Consider the following 20,794-nt stretch of genomic DNA (forward strand, 5'->3'; position numbering starts at 1 on the left):
AACACAAGCCAAAATAGGGGAACAGGCTAAAGAATATTTAGCTAAGTTAGATGAATTCAAGTCGGCAGAGCTGGATGAAATTCATCATAGGGTACTTTAGGAAATAGCTGAAGCAATCTCAGAACCGTTAGCAAGCATTTTCAAGAACTCATGAACAACAGGTGAGGTCCCAGAAGACTGGAAAAGGGCAAACATAGTACTAAAACATAGCATTAAAAAAGGGAACAAAGATGACTCGGAGAATTCTAGACCAATCAGCCTAACTTTGATTCCTGTTAAGATACTAGCAGATACGGGGAAATAGTAGATGTGCTATACCTTGATTTTAGTAAGGCTTTTAACACAGTCTTACAGGGAAATGTGGTTTAGAGCAAATTACTATACGGTGGGTACACAGCTGGTTGAAACTCTTACTCAAAAAGTAGGTACCAATGGTTCACTGTCAAATTGGGAGGGTTTCTCTAGTAGGGTACCACCCCCTGGGTCTGGTACTATGCAATATTTTCATTAATGACTTGGATAATTGAATGGAAAGTATGCTTATAAAATTTGCAGATGACACTATGCTGGGTGGGCTTACAAGCACTTTGGAGGACAGGATTAGAATTCAAAATGACCTTGACAAATTAGGGAATTGGTCTGAAATAAGATGAAATTACTTAACTTTAGGGAAATAAAAATTGAGCTTGAATTAATATGTAAACTAGATACCATTAACTTGGGTTTGAATAGAGACTGGGAATGGCTGGGTCATTACACATATTGAATCTATTTCCCTAAAGTTAAGTATCCTAACACCTTCTTGTCAACTGTCTAAATGGGCCATCTTGATTATCACTACAAAAGTTTTTTCTCCTGCTGATAATAGCTCATCTTAACTAATTAACCTCTCACAGTTTGTATGGCAACTTCCAACTTATCTGTATGTATATATATTTCTTCTTACTATATGTTCATTCTATGCATCAGATGAAGTGGGCTGTAGCCTAGGAAAGCTTATGCTCTAATAAATTTATTAGTCTCTAAGGTGCCACAAGTCCTCCTGTTATTTTTGTGGATACAGACTAACACGGCTGCTACTCTGAAACCTGTCAAAAATGATAAAAAGTTTAGAAAACCTGACCTATGAGGAAAAGTTAAAAAAAAACAATGGGCATGTTTAGTGTTCAGAAAAGACAACTGAGGGGGGATCCGATAAGTCTGACTATATGTTAAGAGCTGTTATAAAGAGGATAGTGATCAATTGTTCTCCATGTGCACTGAAGGTAGGACAAGAAGTAATTGGCTTAATCTGCAGCAAGTGAAATTTAGGTTAGATGTTAGGAAAAACATCCTAACTTTAAGGGTAGTTCTGGACTAGGCTTCCAAGGGAGGTTGTTAAATCCTCATTGTTGGAGGTTTTTAAGAACATGTTGAGCAAGCATCTGTCAGGGATGGTCTAGGTTTACTTGATCCTGACTCAGCACAGAGGGGTGGATTTGATGACCTTTTGAGGTCCCTTCCAGCCCTCCATTGCTATCAATCTACATGGGGTTACAGAGGATGGAAGGCAGGATGAGGGTGGGAGGGAGTGGATGTGTGGTGGAGGGGGAGGAATGCAAGATGGCTGGGGATGGGGTGCACTGGTCATGGGTGTGTGTAGGGGTAGCAGCCTGTAGCAAAGATCACTGAAGAATTTGGGGCCAAGCTCAGAGGTCTTCGGTGGAGATGAGGGGACAACCATTGTCCTTAGCTAGGTAATTACTACATGCTTAGAGGCAGGGAAGAAGGAGTCTTATGGTTGGACCAGTGTGCCTGCCTCCCATACTGCATGCCCAGGAGCATATACATTCCTGAGCTCTGTAATTTCACAGGAATAAATCCATGCATAGGCAGCTTGCCCTCTGAACTGTATATTCCATTTGCCATGCTTCTTGAATTTTGACACAAGCTGCATATAGCAGAACACAGGATTGAGCTGAAAGACTGTATAAACTTAAATTGGGGCATACGTCAGCCTTGGAGGTTGTTGACATTTTAAAGGATTTTGTAAGAGATAAAGGAAATTGCATCTCAGGCTCTAAACCCCTCAGGTTTCTGGAGTTTGGGTTGCTGCCCACAGCCCTTTGCAAGTTTTCTGTAACTGTCCAGCATTCCATTTTCAAAAAGGTGGCAGCTCTAATTTACACTCCAATGTGTTTTAAGATGTTAATGGTTTCCATTCTCAAATGTCTGATGATTTTTTAAGAAATGATGACAGGAAATTCCAGCTTATCCTTTCAATCTTTTCTTGATCAGCAGGGCACACTTTTTAAAATGAAGATACATCCTTAGTTTAAGGCAGGGGTAGGTAAACCATGGGCTGGATCTGGTCCACCAGCCATTTTAATCCAGCCCTCGAGCTCCCGCTGGGAAGCAGGGTCTGGGGCTAGCTGCGCTCCAGCTGGGAAGTAGGGTCGGGGGCCGCTTCATGCTGCTTCTGGAAGCAGCAGCATGGCCCCACTCCAACTCCTACGTGTAGGGGCAGCCAGGGGGTGCTGCGCTGCATGCTTCCCCCACCCCAAGCACTGCCCCCACAGCTCCCATTGGCTGGGAACTGGGGCCAATGGGAGCTGCAGGGGTGGCACCTGCAGACGAGGCAGCATGCAGAGCCACCTGGCTGTGGCTGCGTGTAGGAGCCGGAGTGGGGACATGGCCGCTGCTTCCAGGAGCTGCTTGAGGTAACTGCCGCCCAGAGTCTGCACCCCTAAGCCTCTCCCTGCTTAAGCCCTGATCCCCCTCCCACACTCCAAACCCCTCGGTCCCAGCCCAGCGCACCCTCCTATACCCCAAACTCCTCATCCCCAGCCCAGAGCCCGTACCCTACTCCCCCGTCCCAGCCTGGAGCTCTCTCCCTCATCCTGAACTCATAATTTCTGGCCCCCACCCTGGAGACCTCACCCCCTCCTGCACCCCAACCCCAATTTTCTGAGCATTCATAGCCCACCACAATTTTTATTCCCAGATGTGGTCCTCGGGCCAAAAAGTTTGCCCACCCCTGGTTTAAGGGCTCACTGGTTGACTAGCCAAATGTCTTTTATTGCTTTGTAATGGCTCTAGAAACTTTGGTTTAGATTCTCTTTTCTTATGTTACTGTTTTTGCATTCCTTAGATGGTTGTGTGATAAATGTTGGGCAGCAGTATCTGTGTGTGTACACAATACAGATTTGTCTAGATGAGAGTTTCAGGGTAAAGGATATTTTCCTGGTCCCAAGAAAAGAAATACATTCTTTTAACTTCAGCTCTTCTATAATTTTCCAACCTAGTCTATAGGAGAAATAGTGAGCATGTGTGTGAGGAAGGGGAGAGTTCTGAATTTGTGCAAATTAACCCGTGTTTTAGAACAAAAGTAAGTTTATTACTATCCAGACAAATCGAGCCCCAGTTGGGTAGATTAGTAGTACAGCAAGCCATTTTTTATTTTGTAAATCTTCCCTACAAATCAAATTTGCTAGGCAGATACTATTTTTTTCATTTTTGTTTTGTAATTTATATTTGAGAAGCAAACTGCTCTCTGTTGCAGTCTGCTGCAGAACAAATATTGGAGTAGACACCAGAATTACCATACTAGATCAGACCAGAAGTCCATTTGGTCCAGTGTGCTCTATCCAAATATGGACAGTACCACATACTGTAGAAAATCATTAAAAAAAACCCTCTGCATTGTAGGCAGTTATGGAAATACAAATATAGGCAGAAGTATTCATTCTAAAAAAAACAACAAGGAGTCCACAGACTAACACGGCTACCCCCTGGTACTATTCTCAAAAAAATAATGTAAAGGTTGCGGTTTGGAATTATAAGATATTTAACTGAAGTTAGTTTATAAGGTTCCATCAAATTGTGTGTTTTAACTAATGATCGCTCCGCTATGCCTACCTATATGCCTCCAGCTTTCATCCAGACCACACCACACAATCCATTGTTTACAGCCAAGCTCTACTATACAACCACATTTGCTCCAACCCCTCAGACAGAGATAAACACCTACAAGATCTCTATCAAGCGTTCTTACAACTACAATACCCACCTGCTGAAGTGAAGAAACAGACTGACAGAGCCAGAAGAGTACCCAGAAGTCACCTACTACAGAACAGGCCCAACAAAGAAAATAACAGAACGCCACTAGCCATCACCTTCAGCCCCCAACTAAAACCTCGCCAATGAATCATCAAGGATCTACAACCTATCCTGAAGGACGACCCATCACTCTCACAGATCTTGGGAGGCAGGCCAGTCCTTGCTTACAGACAGCCCCCCAACCTGAAGCAAATACTCACCAGCAACCACACAACAAAACCACTAACCCAGGAACCTATTCTTGCAATAAAGCCCGTTGCCAACTCTGTCCACATATCTATTCAGGGGACACCATCATAGGGCCTAATCACATCAGCCACACTATCAGAGGCTCGTTCACCTGCACATCTACCAATGTGATATATGCCATCATGTGCCAGCAATGCCCCTCTGCCATGTACATTGGCCAAACCAGACAGTCTCTACGTAAAAGAATGGACACAAATCAGACGTCAAGAATTATAACATTAAAAAAAACAGTCGGAGAACACTTCAATCTCTTTGATCACTCAATTACAGACCTAAAAGTGGCAATTCTTCAACAAAAAAACTTCAAAAACAGACTCCAACGAGAGACTGCTGAATTGGAATTAATTTGCAAAATACATTTAATTTAGGCTTGAATAAAGACTGGGAGTGGATGTATCATTACACAAAGTAAAATGACTTCCCCATGCTTATTCCCCCCACCCCCATTCCTCACACGTTTTTGTCAACTGCTGGAAATGGCCCACCTTGATTATCACTACAAAAGGTCCCCCACCCCGCTCTCCTGCTGGTAATAGCTCACCTTACCTGATCACTCTTGTTACAGGTTTCAGAGTAGCAGCCGTGTTAGTCTGTATTCGCAAAAAGAAAAGGAGTACTTGTGGCACCTTAGAGACTAACAAATTTATTAGAGCATAAGCTTTCGTGAGCTACAGCTCACTTCATCGGATGCATTTGGTGGAAAAACTTTTTTCCACCAAATGCATCCGATGAAGTGAGCTGTAGCTCACGAAAGCTTATGCTCTAATAAATTTGTTAGTCTCTAAGGTGCCACAAGTACTCCTTTTCTTTTTACTCTTGTTACAGTGTGTATGGTAACACCCATTGTTTCATGTTCTCTGGGTATATAAATCTCCCCACTGTATTTTCCACTGCATGCATTCGATGAAGTGAGCTGTAGCTCACGAAAGCTTATGCTCAATTAAATTTGTTAGTCTCTAAGGTGCCACAAGGACTCCTTTTGTTTTTGCGGATACAGACTAACAGGGCTGCTATTCTGAAACTCCAAAAGCAGGGTAGCATCGTCCTTCTGACTGGACCGAACCATTATACCAAGTGATGGGGGTAGCACTGTTATATTAACATCTGACCCCCTAAAGTGCAGCTGCAACAAAAGATTAGGGCTGTTCATTTTAGAAAAGAGACGACTAAGGGAAAATCTGATTAAGGGCTATAAAATCATGAATGGTATGGAAAAAGTGAATAGAGAGGTGTTATTTACCCTTTCACCCAATATAAAAAACAGGTAACACTCGATGAAATGAATAGGCATCAGGTTTAATACAAACAAGAGGATGTACTTTTTCACACAAAGCACAAACTCCCATGGAACTCAGTGCCATAGGATGTTCTGATGGCCAAAAGCATAACTGGGTTCAAAGAAATAACTGGATAAGTTCACGGAGGATAGGTCCATCACTGGCTATTAGGCAAGATGGTCAGGGACACAACCCCCAGCTTGGGGCAACCCTAAATCTCTGAATGCCAGAAGCCAGGGGTAGATAACTCCAGAATTGCCCTGTTCTGTACACTCCCCCTGAAGCTCAGGTATGGACCACTGTCAGGCACAGGATACTGGGCAAGATAGACCATTGTCTGACCCAATAAGGCTGTTCTTATATTTTTGGATATTCTTAACTGAAGGGAGATGACAATACTGATTGACCTTTGAAGGGATTTGTATTTATATTTTTAAAAAAGATTTGACAGCCTTAGAGTAAATTGATCTGGGCAGAACTACAGCCAAATGTTAATCCAAACTGTGGAGAAGGGGAATCAGTAAGCTTTGAAACACTCAAGACAAAGATAAATTTCATAGTGTTTTTATTATGAAAAAAATACAAAAAATATTTTCTTTTCAATGTTCCTTAAGTCAAAATATATCTTCTAAACCATGATATTTTTCAAATCTCAGTAATCAATCTCAATCATTCGCCATTCCTAATCAATGCAGCCTTTGATTGCATCTTTCAATACCACCATAAATTGGAGGAAAATACCAATGAATCTAAACTGCTTAGGTTTATGAGCTTCCAAAGTTACATAAATCCCCAGCTAACCTAAAACCTGCTCACAGTTAGCACCACTGATGTGACCAAGTCTGACAAATTTTTGACAGTTAGCACTGAAAAGCATGAGGCTAGTGTATATTGACATAACACCTTAGTTAGCTTCCGATTTAACATGGACCTCAACTCCTCTGACATTCACTATAAGCCACAGGAACACAAATAAGGGGAGACAGAGAATTAAACCAAAGAAAAATGCTCAGATATGAGAGAGTTCCCCAGATGCAAGCCCTAGCTATACAACTAATCAATATTGAAAAGGGAGTGAGTGCCAAAACTCAATCATTTACAAACAGCCACAGGAGTAACAAGAGGCCTTAGTCCAATCAAGGCTGTTCCATGCAGAGATAATGATGTGGATCATCACAGTCACCCAGGCAAAATTAAACTGTACTGTTCAAAAGTCTTAATCCAGGTTTCTGTTAGCATCTCACTGCAAAGGGACAATGTCCCTAATCAATTCAATGGAAACCATCACTGTGGACCAGATTTTGCTGTCAGTGGAGAGGGCCCTTTGTGAGAAAATGCAGAAAAACCCTTAGCACAAACCTACATGGCATAAAAGCCCACCATACCGCCTCCTAATCCTTTATTGAGGTTATTTTAAAATATCAGTTTAATTTAAAAATATTAGCTTCTAATATTTACTGATCTCCACAGGTCCCTGTGACTGAATGTCATAATCCCCCTCTCAGAGCAAGAGATAATAGCTATGAAATCATAAAACACCAGCCCATGACAAGCTAAAGGAGATTGCCCCCATAGTGTTCTGTGTGCCCTGGTCAGCGCAGGTACTAAACAGACAACTGCGTCATTATGATACAACATCGCCATACTTCTGCAGCACCCTTTGGAGATCTCAAAGTAATTTACAGACATTATTAAATTTAGTCTCAACACTCCGGTCAGGTAGAAGTATTAAACCCATTTTACAGATGGGAAACTGAGCCACAGAGGTGACTTGCCCATATCAGACAGCAGAGTCCATGAAATAAAACTCAGATCTTCTGATGCTCAGTTCTCAGCTTTAGGCAATGTTCCTTTTCATGAACCATGCTCCCTTGTAATACTAGTTTGCACTTCTCGAGCACCTGTCATCCAAGGTGCATCACAAGATGCTTTCCAGCACTTGCAGGAGAAACAATAAGATATGGGAAATGAAGAGAGGGGAATCTGAGCCGCGATCAGATTGTGGTGGCTGATAATTCCCAAATAATGAAAATGGTAGGTTTCCTACAAGAGGCCACCCCATGGTTTAAAATTCACTTTCTATTTCTAATCTTATGCTGGCATCATGGAATTAATAGCGACAGGCCTGTCATAGTGGAACTGAATGTCCTAAGATGACATTTTTATCATGGAGTGTCTGCTGACAGTGCACTAGTGTTCAGAGCTACAAGAACAATCAAAATCTGCCTCTTCCTCTCCTGATCAGAATTCATCCCGCAGTCTTGGGGGGTGGTCCATGCCAAAAAATGAGGAGGGCCGCCCATGCACATCACGTTCTCGTTTCACAAAGGCAGTAAATGAAGAGACACAGTTCCCAATAAAATGGTCAGATTGGCCAAGGACATACAAGTCTAACTGGGCCACTTCGGGCTGCAAATTCACCACTTTGATCTGCAAAGTGAAAGGGGAAGAACAAGTTAATCCAGACATCACTGTACAGAATAGATAGTCCCAGAGCATAAGTGTCCTGGCCATAACATAGCAAATGGGTACAAACTGGAATCAATCTAAACTTGCCCTTTCAAAGGCTCCAGCAAGTACTGGTATTACATAGTGACAGGTTTCAGAGTGGGAGCTGTGTTAGTCTGTATCGGCAAAAAGAACGAGAAGGACTTGTGGCACCTTAGACCATCACTTATTAGCATTGTAGTGTCCAGGAAGTGGATCTCTTGGGTGATCTGTGTGTGGACTGGTCCAGGCTGAGGTTAATAGTGAGATGGAAATTATTGAAATCATGGTGGAATTCCTCAAGAAACTCCCTGAAAAAGCACAAGAACAAATCTGCACAGACACACCCCTAAAACTCCGACCAGGGGTATTCTATCTGCTACCCAAGATCCATAAACCTGGAAATCCTAGATGCCCCATCATCTCAGGCATTGGCATCCTGACAGCAGGATTGTCTCGCTATGTAGACTCCCTCCTCAGGACCTACGCTACAAGCACTCCCAGCTATCTTCGAGACACCACTGACTTCCTGAGGAAACTACAATCCATTGGTGATCTTTCAGAAAACACCATCCTGGCCACTATGGATGTAGAAGCCTCTACATGAACATTCCACACAAAGATGGACTACAAGCCGTCAGGAACAGTATCCCCGATAATGTCACAGCAAACCTGGTGACTCAACTTGGTTACTTTGTCCTCACCCACAACTATTTCACATTTGGGGACAATGTATACCTTCAAGTCCGCAGCACTGCGATGGGTACCCGTATGGCACCACAGTATGCCAACATTTTTATGGCTGACTTACAACAATGCTTCCTCAGCTCTCGTCCCCTAATGCCCCTACTCTACTTGGGCTACATTGATGACGACTTCTTCATCTGGACCCATGGAAAAGAAGCCCTTGAGGAATTCCACCATGATTTCAACAATTTCCATCCCACCATCAACCTCAGCCTGGACCAGTCCACACAAGAAATCCACTTCCTGGACATTACAGTGCTAATAAGCAATGGTGACATAACCACCACCCTATACCAGAAACCTACTGACCGCTATACTTACTTACATGCCTCCAGCTTTCATCCAGACCACACCACACGATCTATTGTCTACAGCCATGCTCTAAGATACAATCGCATTTGCTCCAACCCCTCAGACAGAGACAAACACCTACAAGATCTCTATCAAGCATTCTTACAACTGCAGTACCCACCCGCTGAAGTGAAGAAACAGATTGACAGAGCCAGAAGAGTACCCAGAAGTTATCTACTACAGGACAGGCCCAACAAAGAAAGTAACAGAACGCCACTAGCCACTTCAGCCCCCAACTAAACTCTCTCAGCGCATCATCAAGGATCTGCAACCTATCCTGAATGATGATCCCTCACACTCACAGATTTGGGAGACAAGCCAGTCCTTGCTTACAGACAGCCCGCCAACCTGAAGCAAATACACACCAGCAACCACACACCAAAAATACTAACCCAGGAACCTATCCTTGCAATAAAGCCCGTTGCCAACTGGGGACACCATCATAGGACCTAATCACATCAGCCGCACTACCAGAGGCTCGTTCACCTGCACATCTACCAATATGATATATACCATCATGTGCCAGTAATGCCCCTCTGCCATGTACTTTGGCCAAACCGGACAGTCTCTAATAAAAGAATAAATGGACACAAATCAGATGTCAAGAATTATAACATTCAAAAACCAGTCGGAGAACACTTCAATCTCCCTGGTCACTCAATTACAGATCTAAAAGTGGCAATACCACAACAAAAAAAACTTCAAAAACAGACTCCAATGAGAAACTGCTGAATTGGTATTAAGTTGCAAACTGGACAACATGAAATTAGGCTTGAATAAAGACTGGGAGTGGATGGGTCATTACAGAAAGTTAAAATTATTTCCCCATGCTTATTTTTCCCCCTACTGTTACTCACACCTTCTTGTCAACTGTTGGAAATGGGCCATCCTGATTATCACTACAAAAGTTTTTCTGCTGCTGATAATAGCCCACCTTAACTGATCACTCTTGTTACAGTGGGTATGGCAACATCCATTTTTTCATTTTCTGTGTGCACACACACACACGTATATATATATATATATATATATATATATATATATATATATATAGTGATAAAGTTCCTCCTCTACCTCGGTGGGTCTTGCACTTATTGGCGGATTTGCTCTCCTTGAATCTTCATGGCAGCCCTCAGCTTGGCCGTTTTTCTGAACCCACAGTCCAGGTCGACTCCTCCTGTGTCTGACCAGGAGTTGGGAGGTTTGGGAGGAATTCGGACCTGCCCTCTACTCCGGGTTCCAGCCCAGGGCCCTGTGGAATGCAGCTGTCTAGAGTGCCTCCTGGAACAGCTGTGTGACAGCTACAACTCCCTGGGCTACTTCCCCATGGCCTCCTCCCAATACTTTCTTTATCCTCACCACAGGACCTTCCTCTTGGTGTCTGATAATGCTTTTACTCCTCAGTCCTCCAACAGTCCGCGTTCTCACTCTCAGCTCCTAGTGCCTCTTGCTCCCAGCCCCTCACACGCACACCACAAACTGAAGCGAGCTCCTTTTTAAACCCAGGTGCCCTGATTAGCCTGCCTTAATTGATTCTAACAGCTTCTTGATTGGCTGCAGGTGTTCTAATCAGCCTGTCTGTCTTAATTGTCTCCAGAAGGTTCTTGATTGTTCTGGAACCTTCCCTGTTATCTTACCCCAGGAAAAGGGACCTACTTAACCTGGGGCTAATATATCTGCCTCCGATGAAGTGGGTTTTAGCCCATGAAAGCTTATGCTCAAATAAATTTGTTAGTCTCTAAGGTGCCACAAGTACTCCTCGTTCTTTTTGCTATTACATAGGCATCTCAATTCAGCTCAAGTCCTTGCCAGCACACAGGACTGGATCTTTTAGTTCTGGAGGAAGCTGAATTCTTCAAAGGACCCTTAGTAATTTAATCTTGTTGCTGTGGGTCAAGCCCACTTCTCATTCCATGTACCAGTAATTAACTTTCCTAATATGAAGGTTAGCAGTCCCTGAAGTTCACACTGATCTAAACTAGAAGGACTTGGAAATTTTACCTGACACTTATTAGCCCATGTAGTAAACCTACTAGCCAGGGTGGAAAATATCTGTGCTACCATATTTTCTGTTTCTCCCAAACGTCTTTTCTCTAATATATCTCATCAATTTATAGATTCATAGATACTAAGGTCAGAAGGGACCATTCTGATCATTTTCTTCCACTACACTAAGATGTGGGCTAGGGCTCCACTGCCCAGGGACAATGCCTGGGTGAAAACTGATGTACTGTACCCCAACTGATGGGAAAGGGGAGAGAGCTGGGATTGTTAAAATGTTAAGGTTATTTCTCTAGGACCCAATCCTGCAAGGTTCTGAGCATCCAAATTCTTATGATACTCAGAACCTCAAAGGATCAAGCCAATAAACATCCAATCCTTTGACACTCACTAAACTATCTACCTCAATTTTACTGCAGCACCAGGGCACAAAGAGTATTTCCTGTCATCTGTTAATCAGTCAGGCTTAATTTCACAGGACATCAAATGTCCAGAGCATGCAGCAGCAGCAGGTGTTGCACTAGCTGGGGAAGGACATTATTAGAGCAGTCCGGTCAGTCTGAGAGTCTGAAAGACTTACCTTTCCTTTGAAAAGCTGCTGTATTTCTGTAGTGTAGGGCTCAGAATCAGTGGCAATGTAGACAGACATAGCTTCCACAGTCTTCACCCAGAGCTTGAGTGCACGCTTGATCTCCTTCAGGTCTGGCAGGCACATGTCCATTGTGAGAGGCACAGCATTGTTTCGGTCATAGCCCACGCACTGGGGCGAAGCCATGAAGTGTGATCCAGCCGTCCCATCCTTCAGCATATTACATGCATTCTTCTATTAGGGGACAAAAAGAGAGAATGCCATATGTGAACAACAACAGTTAAGAAAAAAGAACTGACTCCAACACAGCCAGCATTTCTAGTATCTAAACACAGCCAGTTATTGAGTGCAAACTAGGTTTAGACTCTCATCTCAGAATGACTGACCATATCAGTGCTACTCGGTTTCTCTTTTGGTATACTTTCTATAGGGATGGTGGCTGCCAGTCCAGCTGTGTGGTGATGACACTGACTGCCCTGCACCAGACCCACTGAAATCTACGTAAGAGCATAAGAATCATACCCAGTCAGAGCCGATCCGCAGATGAATTCCTACATAGGGTCTAACCAGGAGAGAATGAATATAGGCCTCTCCCTTCTGCACCATCTCATCAGACCACACAACATACTTGTGCAGAGGCCGATGCTCCTCTAAGACTGGAAACTGGGCTGGAGCTCCAGGTAGGGCAAGAACAGGGTGCTCTGATGGTGGAAACCTAGAAGGAGAAACAAGACAGGAGCTCCATTTGTTTTCAGCATCTCTGGGAAAGAGAAGGAAAAGAAACAGGTATGCAGGAAATCTTTTGGCCTTGTCAGAGTGCCAGGGTAAATCAGAAAAGACAGTTACTCCATGGAATAGAAAGAACTGAGCAATCCTGCATTACAGAAGTCCAGTGAGCCAACAACCAAAGAATAAGTTCATGCAGTAGGTGTAATTCCAGACTAAAAACTATGAAGAGATTACATGGATAGCCACTCATAATCAAGAATTGCCAAAATTAGAGCTGCCTGAATGATTTTAATTCCACCCCTTTGGGTACATGCATTAGGATTCAGTTGTTAATTACATGATCACTGACATTCTCAAGAACAAACAAAATGCCTTCTCACCCTCACCATCCTTGCAGTTCTCTCATTTGTCCTTGGGTCTCTCCATACCTCATCCCCATCCATTGCCCTTGCAAGCTCTGGCCAGCTATCCCTAGAGAAATTCCTACTCTTCCCATCTTGTGGGCTTCAGAGGTGCAAGGAGGAGTCTAGTCTGTGTGCACCTTAGAACAACCATATGAGAGATGTAGGAACTGAACCCTAGCCTCCACTCCTGCACTACAAGTTTCAGTGCATAGCTAGTTAGCCCTACATCCACGGTATAGCCATCCTTAGCTGTGCACTTTATGAGCTTGGTATATGAAGTACTGAAAACGGTGGATTAGAATGGAAACCATTATGCAAACTGAAATATAACAGTGTCTATCACTCTTGCTGTCAGAAAAAATGAATCTTCACCATTTCAGCATGTAAATTTTTCACAACTCATCATGTCAAGACACTGCTTTTTACCTCAGACTCAACAGCAAATCAATTAATTAATGCAATTTGAGGGACAGAACAATGATAAGACAGCCTTGACATTCATGGCAGTGGATCAGTTATAAGTACTCTTTAGTTAAGTGTTTCTCACTCCAAGTTAAAGTAGTTCTGATGCACAGGCCCACTGCAGTAATAAATATTAGGCCACTTGTGGCTCTGATAACAGGTAGATATTGGACAGAAGTTTAGTGTAGTGTGATCTTTGTTCATCAGCTGAGACCTGAATTATTTCTGATTTACTTCTGAAGAGCAACTAAAGACTCAGCCAATAAACACGGTAATTAAATGTTATCACTTACTGACTGGCAAGTTGCTCAACCTTACATTCTTCACACCTAATACTGTGAATAGGAACACAGTGTTGGGCCAACTGACCATGGAAACAGCTTCAAAAGTTTTTGTCTCAAGGTTACACACGCCTAACTGAAATGTTAAACCATCACTTCAAGCCATCCCAAATGACATCAGGGCTCTATGGTGTGACTAGAGTGAGCATGTCCCTGAGAGAGCCACTTCAAATGCCTACACAAGTTCAGCTATTGGCATCGATACTCCACCATGGTGCACAGCTTCCCCTGGATTTTGCTACCTTTGGATCCAGTGGTCCTTGTAAGATAGACTGAAGGAAATGCCCCCGAAGAGCTCAGATCTATTGAAGTCCACGTTGAATTGATCCCAAAATGGACCAAAGGGATTTCCATCCTGCAAAACAAAGATAGCTGCTCATTCATCACAGCACATGGAGCCCTGGCCGTGTGCAGTTAACAGGATATCTGCCCTTAGAGCTGGAATCTAAAAAGTGGAGGACCTGGAGAGGTCTGCAGCCAGAATTCTGCTACAGAAAGACAAGCTTACCAGGGGGTTGATAGATTTCAGAGTAGCAGCCGTGTTAGTCTGTATTCGCAAAAAGAAAAGGAGTACCCGTGGCACCTTAGAGACTAACAAATTTATTAGAGCATAAGCTTTCGTGAGCTACAGCTCACTTCATCGGATGCATTTGGTGGTGGTATGCTTCCCCTCTAACAACTTGCTGGGAAGGAGCAGGTAAACTGAGGAGACCCTTGTATTAAAATAAAAGACTACCCCAAAAGAAATAAAATATATCAAGTAACAGGGGTCTGGTGCCCAGTGACCATTTGTCCTGAAGGAGCCGGACTTTTAAAATCATTTGGGGATAATTGCTGTATGGATGTGATATCTGGGTAAAAGGCCAGTGGAATACCTGCTTTTTTTGGTTAAGGTCTTGTTTTTACCTAAAATTATAGTTACTGTGAATATGATAAATACACACTTAAACATACAACCCTATTGACTCCCAACCCTTCACTGTCACCACCAGACCTGCATGAAAGTACCTCACAGATGGGTTCTAGTGGAAAAGCAGCACATGGATGGAGTGTCTGAAATGCTCAGGAGAGTGAATAATCTGGAATGCAATGCCCAAAGGGATAGGCAGGGGAAGAAGTGCCCTGTACAGTGATCTAGGACACCAAGCCTTAGGAAGGTCCCAGAATAGCAAATAAATACCAGTCTCAGACTCAATCATTCCTTTGACCTAAACTAGCAAAACAGGAGAGAGACAATTACCTTCATGGGACAAGTCCTTTTGTCACTGCTTCTCTGCGCTGCTACTTCAAAGCAGTAGGCCACTCGCTTGCCAGGGGGCCAGTGAATGGGTGCTAATCGCTTCATGAAGTCATCCAAGCTGATAACCCGGTGATATTCTAAGAGAGGTTCCAGCTTGAAGTATTCCTTGTAGGAAACATGCATCTGTGAATGAGAGAAATTAGATCTACTCATAGTGCAATTGGAAGTTCCAGCTAAATCTCTACTCAAATCAATAGAAAACACTGCAGTCTGTACCCTTTTACTCATTCAGTAATGGCAGGATGAACAGCTCAGGACATCTTATGATCCAAGTAAACAAATGCTTTAGAATTCACAACTCTATAGAATTTGATGGGGGGGAAAACATGGCTATCTACATAAGAATAGCCATACTGGATCAGACCAAAGGTCCATCTAGCCCAGTATCCTGTCTTCCAACAGCGTCCAAAGCCAGATGCCCCAGAGGGAATGAACAGAACAGGTAAATATCAAGTGATCCATCCCTTGTTGCCCATTCCGAGCTTCTGACAAACAGAGGCTAGGGACACCATCCCTGTCCATCCTGGGTAATAGCCATTGATGGACCTATCCTTCATGAACTTATCTAGTTCTTTTTTGAACTCTGTTATAGTCTTGGCCTTCACAAAATCCTCTGGTAACAAGTTCCCCAGGTTGAGCGTGCGTTGTATGAAGACATACTTCCTTTTGTTTGTTTTAATGCTTATTAATTTCAATGGGTGGCCCCTAGTTCTTGTGTTACGAGGAGTAAATAACACTTCCTTATTTACTTTCTCCACACCAGTCATGAATTTATAGACCTCTATCATATCCCCCTTAGTCATCTCTTCTCCAAGCTGAAAAGTCCAAGTCTCATCAATCTCTCCTCATATGGAAGCCATTCTATACCCCTAATTGTTTTTGTTGCCCTTTTCTGAACCTTGTCCAATTCCAATATATCTTTTTTGAGATGGTGTGACCACATCTGCACACAGTATTCAAGATGTAGGCGTACCATGGATTTATATAGAGGCAATATCATTTTCTGTCTTCTTATCTATCCCTTTCTTAATGATTCCCAACATTCTGTTCACTTTTTTGACTGCCGCTGCACATTGAGAAGATTTTTTCAGAGAACTATCCACAATGACTGCAAGATCTTTCTTGAGTGGTAACAGCTAATTTAGACCCCATCATTTTATATGTATAGTTGGGATTATGTTTTCCAATGTGTATTACTTTGCATTTATCAACGTTGAGTTTCATCTGCCATTTTGTTGCCCAGTCAACCAGTTTTGTGAGATCCTTTTGTAACTCTTCACAGTCTGCTTGGGACTCAACTATCTTGCGTAGTTTTGTATCATCTGCAAATTTTGCCACCTCACTGTTTACCCCTTTTTCCAGATCATTTATGAATATGTTGAATATGACTGGTCCCAGTGGAGACTCCTGGGGGACACCACTATTTACCTCTCTCCATTCTGAAAACCGACCATTTATTCCTACCCTTTGTTTCCTATCTTTTAACCAGTTACCAATCCATGAGAGGACCTTCCCTCTTATCCCATGACCGCTTACTTTGCTTAAGAGCCTTTGGTGAGGGACCTTGTCAAAGGCTTTCTGAAAATTTAAGTACACTATATCCACTGGATCCCCCTTGTCCACATGCTTGTTGACCCCCCTCAAAAAAGGAGCAGATTTTACTGGTAGATTCTAGTAGATTGGTGAGGCATGATTTCCCTTTACAAAAGCCACGTTGACTCTTCCCCAACAAATTGTGTTCATCTATATGTCTGACAATTTTGTTCTTCACTATAGTTTCAACCAGTTTGCCTGGTACTGAAGTCAGGCTTACTGGCCTGTAATTGCCGGGATCACCTCTGGAGCCCTTTTTAAAAATTGTCATCACATTAGCTATCCTCCAGTCATTTGGTACAGAAGCTGATTTAAATGATAGGTTACAAACTACAGTTAGTAGCTCTGCAATTTCACATTTGAGTTCCTTCAGAACTTTTGGGTAAATACCATCTGGTCCTGGTGACTTATTACCATTTAGTTTATCAATTTGTTCTGAAATCTCCTCTAATGATATCTCAATCTGCGACAGTTCCTCAGATTTGTCACCTAAAAAAAATGGCTCAGGTTTGGGAATTTCCTTCATATCCTCAGACGTGAAGACCGATGCAAAGAATTCATTTAGTTTCTCCGCAACGGCCTTATTATCCTTGAGGGCTCCTTTAGCGTCTCGATCGTCCAATGGCCCCCTGGTTGTTTAGCAGGCTTTCTGCTTCTGATATACTTTAAAAAAATGTTGCTATTACTTTTTGAGTCTTTGGCTAGCTGTTCTTCAAATTTTTGGCGGCCTTCCTAATTGTTTTTTTTTTTTTTACACTTCATTTGCCAGAGTTTACGCTCCTTTTTATTTTCCTCACTAGGATTTAACTTCCACTTTTTAAAGGATGCCCTTTTGTCTCTCACTGCTTCTTTTACTTTGTTGATTAGCCACAGTGATACTTTTTTGGTTCTCTGTTTTTTAAGGCACTTTTTGAGTTTTCTTACTATGTTTTAAAAAGTTTTAATCTAGAGATTAGAAGAGGGGACTTTAAGTCAGGACTCCTGGGTTCCCAGCTCCACCACTGGCATGCTGAGACCTGGAGACATAAAGAATAGGCACTTATATTTTTCCCCAATGCCCCTTACAAACAGTACCTGATTAAACCTTGTATAGCACATAAGTATTATCCCTATTTTACAGATGGGAAAGCTGTGTAAAGTTATGATGTAATTTTTTTTTTCCACCAAATGCATCCGATGAAGTGAGCTGTAGCTCACGAAAGCTTATGCTCTAATAAATTTGTTAGTCTCTAAGGTGCCACAAGTACTCCTTTTCTTTTTGCGAATACAGACTAACACGGCTGCTACTCTGAAAGATGTAATTTATGTGGCTTAATGTTTATAATGTGCTTTGACATGTTCAGATGAAATGGACTATATAAAGGCAAAGCTACTATAAAGAGAAAATAACCAGTGTGTATCCTTAACATCAACTAATGGAATCATCAAATGCAGCATCAACATCCAGGTTGGCTTGTGAGAGGCACCCCTGTGATCACTAGTTATGATCTTGACTTTTATACCCCATTTACAACAGGGTGATACTTGTATAAAAAGTATCACTGGGCCCGTTACAAGGATGCAGAGTTCAGCAGCTGGTACAGACCCCTCAGTAATAACATTTTCCCACGAGAATACTGACTATGTTAACTAGGACATGTGGGACTTTTTAAAAAAACAACCGTGAGATGCCATGTTTTTATTCACATTCAGTATCTTTGGTGCAAGAGAGCGTACTGGTGGTGAAAGGAGCTAACTTGATAGCCCCAAAGACTAAAATCCTCTGGGTATCCACAGAACAGGTTTGGTGCATGCAAACAGGGCAAGAATCCCCACATTGCTCTGGCAACGTGCCTTAGCTGGAGGGACCATTTCTACCAGCACAATAGAAATTCAGTCCCCACAGTCCATTCAAATCTTGGCCCCTCTGCTGAATCTGGCAATAATGGGGTCAGTTAGTGCCAGCGAAGTCATGCAACATCTGTGCAGTGAGAGCTAGTCTGAGATCACCAAACTCAGGAGTCCCTTTATATATTGTGCATCAGCACATCCTCTCTCTTCTAGAGCACAAGCTCTCTGCAGCAGAGACTGTCTTTATTTTGTGTCTTGTACATCATGGAGCACACAATTCAAAGTCAACAACCAGAGCCATTATGTAAATATACAAATGGCTATGTAGAAGTCTGTCTCCCTAGAATATAGACTGTTTGGAGCAGAGGCTATTTTTTCCTTTATGCCTGTACAGCATTTAGCACGTTTGGTCCCAATTGTTATATTAAGTTGTGATGAATGTATTTATCGGGAACATGTATGTAGCACTACAAACGTACATGGCACCACACCAGCAGCGAGGGGGACATGTTTTCAACATCAAAGTATTGATGGGCTGATCAGGACTTACATTGGTATAGGGAGGCCTGTGGTGTCGGTACTCGATCCAGGGAGGCACAGCCAGGGTACGATTCAGAGTCTTGGCAAATGCCAAGGAGCCCAGGAAATGATCCGCCTGGTTCCCAAATCTCCCTAAAAAAGTGTCAAGAGCTAGATTTATTGGCCAAATCGGGGATGCCCATGTTGCCACAAAGACTCACTACAACTCCATGCCCGCCCCCATCTCTGGGTCATCAAAAAAGTGAAGGTTTTCAGGAATTACAGGGATCTGGGGAAGATTGGGAGAACGGCAGGTTGAGGGTGGGATGAGGGAAGGCCCAGGTGGGAAACGGGCAGGGGTGAAGGGTGATCCAAGGCGGGGCTGTTGGGGTGGGAGAAGGGAGGAAGGAAGAGTGGATGTGGGGAGCTGAGTCCCTGGAGCTGAAAGTCTGATTGTAAGAGAAAAGAATGGACCCGGTCGGAGAGGGACACTGGGGGAGCTCCGAAGGGGCTGGAACCTGGAAAGGGGGAAATTGCGAGGGAGGGAGGACAGGATCCAGGACAGGGGACACAAGAGAGGTCTGGCGGGACAGGGGCCCAGGAAAGGGGACACTGGGGTGGCTCCAGGGAGGGGCCCAGGAAGGGGGAGGCAAAGGGGGGGCGCGCGGCTCTGGGGGCAGCGGCCCGGGAAGGGGGACGCACGTGGGGGGGCGCGCGGCTCTGGGGGCAGCGGCCCGGGAAGGGGGACGCACGTGGGGGGGGCGCGCGGCTCTGGGGGCAGCGGCCCGGGAAGGGGGAGGCACGGGGGGGGGCGCGCGGCTCTGGGGGCAGGGGCCGGGGAAGCGGGAGGCACGGGGGGGGGCGCGGCTCTGGGGGCAGGGGCCGGGAAGGGGGAGGCGCGGGGGGGGGCGCGGCTCTGGGGGCAGGGGCCGGGAAGGGGGAGGCGCGGGGGGGGCGCGGCTCTGGGGGCAGGGGCCGGGAAGGGGGAGGCGCGGGGGGGGGCGCGGCTCTGGGGGCAGGGGCCGGGGAAGGGGGAGGCGCGGGGGGGGGCGCGGCTCTGGGGGCAGGGGCCGGGGAAGGGGGAGGCGCGGGGGGGGCGCGGCTCTGGGGGCAGGGGCCGGGAAGGGGGAGGCGCGGCTCTGGGGGCAGGGGCCGGGAAGGGGGAGGCGCGGGGGGGGCGCGGCTCTGGGGGCAGGGGCCGGGAAGGGGGAGGCGCGGGGGGGGCGCGGCTCTGGGGGCAGGGGCCGGGAAGGGGGACGCACGTGGGGGGGGCGCGCGGCTCTGGGGGCAGGGGCCGGGGAAGCGGGAGGCGCGGGGGGGGGCGCGCGGCTCTGGGGGCCGGGGCCGGGGAAGGGGGAGGCGCGGGGGGGGGCGCGGCTCTGGGGGCAGGGGCCGGGAAGGGGGACGCACGTGGGGGGGCGCGCGGCTCTGGGGGCAGGGGCCGGGGAAGCGGGAGGCGCGGGGGGGGGCGCGCGGCTCTGGGGGCCGGGGCCGGGGAAGGGGGAGGCGCGGGGGGGGCGCGCGGCTCTGGGGGCCGGGGCCGGGGAAGGGGGAGGCGCGGGGGGGGCGCGCGGCTCTGGGGGCCGGGGCCGGGGAAGGGGGTCACGGGGGGCCCCGCAGAGAGGGTCTCACCCATGCAGGGGCAATAGAGCAGGTAACCGGCGGGGTCCCAGGCGGGCGGCGCCGAAGCGCTCGCCGGCACCAGCAGGAGAAAGAGCCGGAGCCCGAGAGCCCCCATCACCGCCGGGGAAGCAGCGGGGCGGGAGGCCTATCCCGGCATGCCCCGGGCCCCGGGACGGAAGGGGCGCTCTGGGGGG

The 20,794-nt window shown here is 45.5% G+C and overlaps 1 protein-coding gene across 2 annotated transcripts; it reads right to left on the bottom strand.

Moving 5' to 3' along the window:
* Nucleotides 1-6,172: 6,172 nt before the first annotated feature.
* POFUT1 (protein O-fucosyltransferase 1) lies at nucleotides 6,173-20,745 on the bottom strand. Of its 2 annotated transcripts, XM_038369126.2 has the most exons (7): nucleotides 20,610-20,738; nucleotides 19,009-19,130; nucleotides 14,976-15,158; nucleotides 13,978-14,090; nucleotides 12,322-12,514; nucleotides 11,791-12,033; nucleotides 6,173-8,054 (listed from the first exon to the last, which is right to left on the bottom strand). In XM_038369126.2, exons 1-7 carry the CDS (start codon nucleotides 20,713-20,715, stop codon nucleotides 7,866-7,868), a joined length of 1,149 nt encoding a protein of 382 aa, XP_038225054.1. In that variant the 5' UTR covers nucleotides 20,716-20,738; the 3' UTR covers nucleotides 6,173-7,865. The 2 variants fall into 2 exon arrangements, with proteins under 2 accessions (XP_038225054.1, XP_043351978.1); XM_043496043.1 differs by lacking the exon at nucleotides 19,009-19,130 and having other exon boundaries at nucleotides 20,610-20,745.
* Nucleotides 20,746-20,794: the final 49 nt, after the last annotated feature.

Source organism: Dermochelys coriacea, chromosome 13 (assembly GCF_009764565.3).
Source record: "Dermochelys coriacea isolate rDerCor1 chromosome 13, rDerCor1.pri.v4, whole genome shotgun sequence".
NCBI classification, from domain to species: Eukaryota; Metazoa; Chordata; order Testudines; family Dermochelyidae; genus Dermochelys; species Dermochelys coriacea.

Bases quoted from the DNA above. Each gene is read 5' to 3' on its own strand.
- POFUT1 (XM_038369126.2), bottom strand. From the start codon at position 20,715: ATGGGGGCTCTCGGGCTCCGGCTCTTTCTCCTGCTGGTGCCGGCGAGC. The intron at 12,515-13,977 runs GTAGCAAAATCC...TTCTCCTTCTAG, and splicing joins AAGGACCACTGGATCCAAAG to GTTTCCACCATCAGAGCACC. The intron at 8,055-11,790 runs GTAAGTCTTTCA...TTCACTTTGCAG, and splicing joins AGCAGCTTTTCAAAGGAAAG to ATCAAAGTGGTGAATTTGCA.